The sequence below is a fragment of the Mytilus galloprovincialis genome, chromosome 11, assembly GCF_965363235.1.
Source record: "Mytilus galloprovincialis chromosome 11, xbMytGall1.hap1.1, whole genome shotgun sequence".
Classification (NCBI taxonomy): Eukaryota; Metazoa; Mollusca; class Bivalvia; order Mytilida; family Mytilidae; genus Mytilus; species Mytilus galloprovincialis.
Window position 1 is genome coordinate 54,692,409 of NC_134848.1, and position 7,726 is coordinate 54,700,134.

At 33.0% G+C, this 7,726-nt stretch overlaps 1 protein-coding gene across 1 annotated transcript; it reads right to left on the reverse strand.

The window, feature by feature from the left end:
• Positions 1–1,040: 1,040 nt before the first annotated feature.
• LOC143052391 (uncharacterized) lies at positions 1,041–5,835 on the reverse strand. Its single transcript, XM_076225418.1, has 4 exons — positions 5,606–5,835; positions 3,787–4,055; positions 3,096–3,196; positions 1,041–1,421 (listed from the first exon to the last, which is right to left on the reverse strand). The coding sequence occupies exons 1-4, from the start codon at positions 5,774–5,776 to the stop codon at positions 1,120–1,122; spliced, it is 843 nt and encodes a 280-aa protein (XP_076081533.1). The 5' UTR covers positions 5,777–5,835; the 3' UTR covers positions 1,041–1,119.
• Between the last annotated feature and the right edge of the window lie 1,891 nt (positions 5,836–7,726).

Genomic DNA, 7,726 nt, shown 5'->3' on the forward strand with positions numbered 1-7,726 from the left:
ACTTTTTGGTAGCTGTAATTGTGTGTTTCTCTGTCCTGGATGTTCACCCATTTATTTGTATTCTAGTCCTGTCATGTAATGTCGTCATTTTAATGTTATATTTAACATTGCCATTAAAGCGGGAGATGTGGCTAGCCACTAAAACAGATTCAACCCAATACATGCAATATTTGTTTTTGTAAAAAATTTCCTGTACTGAGGAAAATGGCCATTGTTATATTATTATTCGTTTCTGTAGGTGTTGCATTTAAGTGATGTGTTTCTGTTGTTTCGTTGTTCTCTTATAATTGATGTATTTTCCTCGATCGATCTATGAATTTCGAACAGCAATCTACTACTGTTGCCTTACTTAATGCCCCTCTCGAGTTATCGTATATTCTTATTTTCCCCCATGCGAAATTGGTAAAACCAGTAACAAAAATGCATTCCTTTGCATTCAGCATACAAACGATGCAAGTCATTGTGCAACCCGTCTTTGCATAGCCTCGTATACTGTGAGTTTTGACGTTTAAAAATGATGGTTTGGGATGTATAAATACGAAGCCACGTCAGCACGTCAATTAAAAAAAAAAAAAAACGAATTGCTATATAGGTGAGATGGTTTGGCTTGGTGAGAAGTCTAAATACGTAGCCACTGTAGAATTTGGATAGTTTACCAAATGCTTCATGTAGAGTTCCACGTTCCCTACGATTAAATATGCAACTATGTTAGAAAAGTCTGTTGGAAAGTTGGAATACTGTCCCTATGTAATGTTCCTTTATATATTTTCGTTTTATGGGTTTGAGCTTTTAATATGGCCAATTGATCAGGGACTTTTCGTTTAGAACTTCCTCGGAATTCAGTATTTTAGTGATTTTACTTTTTCAAGTTAGCACAAACTTCCAAAAGGTAGTTCTTGAATTAAGGTAATTTTAAAATTAAATGGCTTGGATGAAGTAGGGGAAAATTTAGACTGTCTATGGAAAATAAAAGAACTTCTGGGTGCAGAGTTTTAAGAAAGGTGCTGATGGTTGTATAACTGATAACAAAATAGGAAATGTTTAAACAATAATTTATTTATAAATCGATGTAAATAATAGCAAATTTTGGACGGTATATTTAAAAAAAAAAGTAATACATTAATCACAAGCACAGAATTTACTGAGATCTTTGCAGTCAGTATTTCCACACTGAATATAACACCAGTTATCAAAATATGGATTTCCTCTCCACCCTGGTGAAATAGCTTTACATTTTCTACCACCTGGAATAGCTGTACTTGTTATATGTTGTATCATATCCACCGGATGGGTTCTTGTAGGTTGACGGATCGATGTTTTTAATATAGTGCTCAACGATGAGTATGTTGGTAAGACTGACTTTTCAATTGCTATGTCGGAACATCCATAATATTCCTCTTCTAAACTTCCAGGACTTATTGCTATAGAAATAAAAATAAATATTTTAACACTGCACATTTTTAAACTCCACTCTACTCCGATGTATTACTTGTTTATTTTCCAGTGGCGGATCCAGGGGGGGGGGGGGGTTCCGGGGTGCGCACCCCCCCTTTATTTTTGCCGATCAATGCATTTGTATCGGGTCATATGTTTTGCAACCCCCCTTTGCCCTGCTTTGCCCTGTGTTAGCACCCCCCTTTCGAAAATTCCTGCATCCGCCCCTGTTTTCAACAGCTTATGCTATGACAATCACGAAGTCAATAAGTCATGAAATCTTATTAAATATAGCCAGGATTTGATGTGAAAAAAGTTTTTAATTTGTCTATGCTACGCAGAGCTAACATGGTACTTCGACCTAGTTCGCATACAAGTATCCAAATTTAAGGCGAGAACCTTTATCTACACGAAATCGCGTGAACCTATTAAATAGACCACATGAGAATCCAGAATTCGAAATACATGCCCATGAAGAATTCAAAATACATGCACACGAACAAATAAATGATTAGAAGTCTACATCATAAATTTCAGCATGATTTTAAAAATGTAGTAGACTTCGGTAGATGATAGAAAATATTTTTTTATGATGTATCTGTTTTCTCATTTGTGGAAATTTTGTCCTATTATAATAGTGTACCTTTATAAACTGTGATCACTGAAACTGCAATTGTAATTCGATTACAAACAACACCAATGTTCACAACATCAACATATCAGAGCTAAATGGTCTTAATTGGTAAGGAATGTTAAAACAATGATAATACCTAAGCAACGAGAAAATGTTTAAATACTTGTTTTGTTTATATTCGGTTCGTGGGATGTATAAGTGCATACTGTACTTACATCCGGTAGGAAGTTAATCTTCGAAAAATAAGGTTTTCATAAGTGCGTACTATAGATGATTGTATGGATATTCACAGTCAGGACGAGAAAACAATGAAAACACCACTTCAAGATCATGTTAATGCGATATGAATATGAAGGGACCGACATTCGAATTCAACGTACAAGTTCGATAAAAAAAACTTGTACCAGTTCACAAAATAGCAATCTGCAGAATATACCAATTGCAGTGTTTGATTTGACCGCGGACAGGTTTGAGCAATATTTGCAAATACGCTTCTACGAGATCAGCAAGGTGGTAGGTTGCTTAAAAAAGTAGAATGCGTCTGTGGGACACATATGATACCTCCGCTTGCATATAACGTTAAAAAGGGATATAACTGGCGAAATGTAATGGTGGCGCTTTCCAATTTCAAAATTTAACTTAGTTTTATGTTAGCCTTGTGTAAATAGGAAAATCACAAAAAATACTGAACTCCAAAGACAACTTAAAAAGGACAGTCCCTAATCAAATGGCAAATTCAAAAACTCAAACACATCAAACGAATGGATAACAACTGTTTGAGGTAAACTTAAGCTAGAGAACGTAAACGAAAAGTTCAGCAATTTAAATCAGGAGCATAACATAACTGCAAAAGTGGAGCACCAACATTTAAAAATTAATCCATGTTTTGTGGTAATAAGTATAGGGTATACGTTTCAAACTCAATTTAGAGACGTGGACTAAATTTCGTACAGACAGACGGACAAAGGTAACAATGAATGCCCCCATCGTCGCGGCGGGGGCATACCAATTGAACAATTATACATACCAGTTCGCCATTTCCATTGAAGAACACACTGACTACAGACGAGGTCCTTAGGTAGTTGCAAAGTCAACTCTTTTATCCCTGAATTTGCAGAAAACCTTGTCCTTTATGTGAAAGAAAAAAATGCATATCATGTTAATGTATAGAACCCAGATTTGGTTACCTACGTGAACTATTGAAAACGACGAAAATATTTGATTGGTCTTTGCTTAACATCCATTAATATTACATATTTAGAAAGACCACAACTAAATTATAAATACAAAAGGTAGATTCTACAAGGTTATGATCGATACGGAAAAAGGATGAAATATATAGACTGCCACCTACAAATGAGGGCTAATGTGATAAGGACAAAAGTTACATTGTAACGGGTAAAATACAGATCTCTTCAGATCCCTTAAAGAGTCAAACGTATACAGTGTACGCACATTAATGTTGTTTTTTTTTTGTTTTTTTTCGCTTAGGGAAAATGTCAACTTAAATGATTATGATTGATATCCGAAACAGCTATCCATTTTATATGACGGCGACTATAGCTACAGTTTCTTCCTCACGTTCTTTTTAGTTCAAATTGTAAACATGATTGTAGTTTTGTATTTAGATATTCTTTAAATTATATTTCAAATTGCGTGGAATATATGTTGTTGAATAACTGAATTCTGAAGGTTTGAAAAAGTATTTTTATTCTTACCTAGTAAGACCGGTATCGCTCGTTTTTAGAAGATGTTTGTCTAGACAATCATGGGTTATCTTCTTTGAAATATTGTTATTAACACAAAGTCTGAACTCAAACCAACCGAGATGATTAGCTGTAATTTGTATTTTTACAGGGATATCCTGCCCAGATTTGTAAGTTCTGGCTATAATTCCCTTTGCATATACCCCGCCAGCCTCATTTGGGTAGGGGCCTTGATATGGGTCTCCACATACACCACATTTGCCACCATTTGATGCAAGATTCTAAAAATGATAATATTACATATGTTTAAACACACCATCATTTCATTAAAATTGAATTAAAGTATTTAGACCTGTTATCACTGCTGAATCATGTATATATAATATACAGTTACTTGTATGTGATTTGTCCATCATCTTTCTTTCTTTCCTTGGGTTATTGCTTGTTGGTCGCTTAACGTCCATTGGCAAATGTTTCATGCATGTTCAGGATACTTGGTTTACATTGCGATAGACTTAATATATGTTATTGAAACTAAATTCATTACTTATGTTACAGTCTGTCGGTATCACAATGGTATGTTCATGTGCGATACATACATTAAAGAAAAGAGAGAAAAAAAGTTTGGGTTGAGAATTTGAAGAAGATAAATTGTATACTAGATTTCTAATGTGTAAACTGGTCCACTGACTGACAATGTAACGAAAACTTCTTCCGATACAAATAGAAATAGAACTAAGGCGACACATGCGCTTACCGTATTACATCATTGTAATGATAAATTTTTTTAATTGATTGTATGGTTGCTTTATTTGGAATATTTTAACAACTTTTCTACAAGTTGATTCTGGTCAACCAGGATAACTTGGACATACACTTTACAATTGATCGTCGTGTTAATATCTAAAGAAATGATATGCATGTTTTGACGAAACCCATTAACAATAAATATAAGAGGGGATATTTAAACTTCCACTTCAAAATTAAGACAATGTGTATGGAGAAATATTAAGCCTTGTAACATGCAAATACGGACTCTTTTAAGGGTATTTGCAAGTTTTCAGTCAGGCCTCCCCTCTACATTAGGTGTGGGATTACAAGTCCCTGAAGTGGCTGCGAATTTATGCACCCCGTAAAATGAACACAAAAAAAAACAACCCAAAAAACATTAGTTACTAGGCTCATTATCTTGTATGTAAGATCCACGTTTCCTATAGTAAAGACATATATTATTCTTATATTGTCACTATTCGTATTTCGTAAAAATGTATTCAAAGATTTGTAAACAGTAAATTAAATCAATTATAATACAAGTCAACACGGAAGTGCGTTCTTCTGGGCTGGTTATACTCTCGGACAGATGATACCCACTATCGCGAGTAGAAAAATAACGCGAATAAAAATTGTCGTTAATATGTAAATCTTGGATCTTTGAATATTAAACTACATCAAGTAAATTATAAAACCGCAAAGTGGACTAAAATAGGATTAAACGCAAATTATAAGTATTGTAGGAAATAAAACAATTGACGTTCGATTCAAAACATTTATTGAAAACAAAACGTAGACTGATTTCTAGTGAAAAGTAAAGTTGAAATCAGACAATCGTTTGAATTGTTATACATTTGTGATTTCGGGGCCTCCTATAGCTGGCTATGTGGTATCAGCTTTTCTCATTTTTGAAGGCAATATCAATATCTGTATCATTTGGTCTTTTGTGAAGTGTTGTATCATTGGCATACATACAAATCTTTTTTTGTGTGTCACTGTGTATATATCAACCTAATATAATAATGTCTAATTATTTGTTCTTTGATATTATAAAACTCACCCATTTACCTCCGCAAAACAAAGCATTGTCATTATAATTTGGTTCTACTATCGGTTTAAATTCAGGCAAACGCCACAATGATGATCTGTTCGGAGGTTCAAACATGTATCCATGGCCTGCTACATACTGACAACTTATACATGCTAAAGTAAAATAGAATACGTAGTTCATGTTTGGTCGAAAATTAAGATTGCGCTTTCAGTTATTTTCGATCGACTGATGTAACAACGTTCAACATCCTGCATTTTATACCTTTGAACAAGGAAGATGACATATTAAAATATTATCTTTTGGAAATTTTACTTTTGAAATAGGAGTAGCATCAAATCAAATCCTCTTCAATATTTACTTACACTATATTCTCTTTGTCGTTTCTTTGTTTCTTATTACAGTCGTTACCTTGTTTATTGATTTTAATATTAATTTCACCTATTACTCACACTTTTATGTAACAACCAACATGGCTTAATATACTGTGAAACTTTTAAATGTTAAGTGAAATATGGAATGGAAGAATTTAATCACTGTTTAAACAAAAACAATCACTTTATAAATTAAAAATATGTAAAACGTAAAAGTTTAAACAGATGGATGAGCTTGACCGCCGTTACCTATTCAAACTTGTGATAACTTTAACATGGTTATGACTGAAAGTATTCATATTTGTAATTTTTATCAATTTAATAAACATGAACTATACATGTAAACGTTAGTATTCAAAATGTAGAACTTGATACGTTTAATGATTTTTAACAACTCATTTATATATTGTGCAAATAGAAGATTTTCAAACATTTACATATTTACAATGATTCTTCCACCATCCGTTTTCGACTGAAATCATGTTACTTGATGTTAGTACTTTACAACATTGCATATAAATAATGATTTTAAACAACTCATTTATTTAATGTTCAAATAGAAGATGTTTCCTCTTTTAAACATTTATGTGACGCTATAAAACCAGGTTAAATCCACCTTATTCTACATTGAAAATGCCATTACCAAGTAAGGAATATGGCAGTTGTCAATTCATTTAATGTGTTTTTTCATTTGATTAGGGACTTTCCGTTTTAAATTTTCCTCGGAGTTCAGTATTTTTGTGATTTTGCTTTATACCTATTTACAATGATTCTTCCACCATCCGCTTTCGTCTGGCATCATGTTACTTGGTTTTAGGACTTTACAACATAACAAATAAATTATGAATCCTTGAAAATAAAATAAAAGTATTCGTGTTACAAAAACTAGTTAGGGACTCCAAAATGTTAAAAAGGCCAAATAAAGGAAGAAGTTAAATATAATAAATTGAAAGTGGTATCTGGTACAGTACCAAAATAATTAATTTTCGGTTTTTAATTATTATTTAAAATTGCAATTTGATTAGTAATCGCTTTCTCCGATGTATATACTTATAGGTGTGAAAAGATTTTTCTCGTACATGTATATAAATTCGAAATTAACTATTTATGCATCATTTATGGGCATTATATTTTCTGGTCTATGTGTGTTCGTTCGTTTGTTCGTCCTTCCGTTCGTTCACCCGTCTGTCCCTCTTCAGGTTAAAGTTTTTGGACAAGGTAGTTTTGAAGAAGTTGAAGTTCAATCAACTAGAAACTTAGTACACATGTTCTTTATAATATGATTTTTCTAATTGTATTGCAAAATTAGTGTTTTGACCCTTATTTAACGGTCCACTGAACATAGAAAATGATAGTGGGATTGGGGCATCCGTGTACTTTTGTCACATTCTTATTTCTTCAAATATGGTTTGTCTGCATGAACTTACGTTTGTTCCGTTGATCAGCCTATAAATGAAATTTGGCTGCATTAGAAGTTGCAAGACTTCTTAAATTTTTTTGTTTTGCTATGAAAATATCATATCTTTAGACTTTAAAGCTAAGGTAAGGTAATACGTTATAAATTGATCGATTGCAATTTTCCAGTGGCAAAATGTTCACTTTCCCGACCTGAACAAATCAACAATTTTAACTTTTTGTAATGAGTTTATTTACAACCATTGGTTACCACTGCTGGAGTTTATATACCTTTAGTACGAATATATAAAAGAAGATTTGGTATGATTGCCAATGAGACTACTGTCCACAAGAGACCAAAATG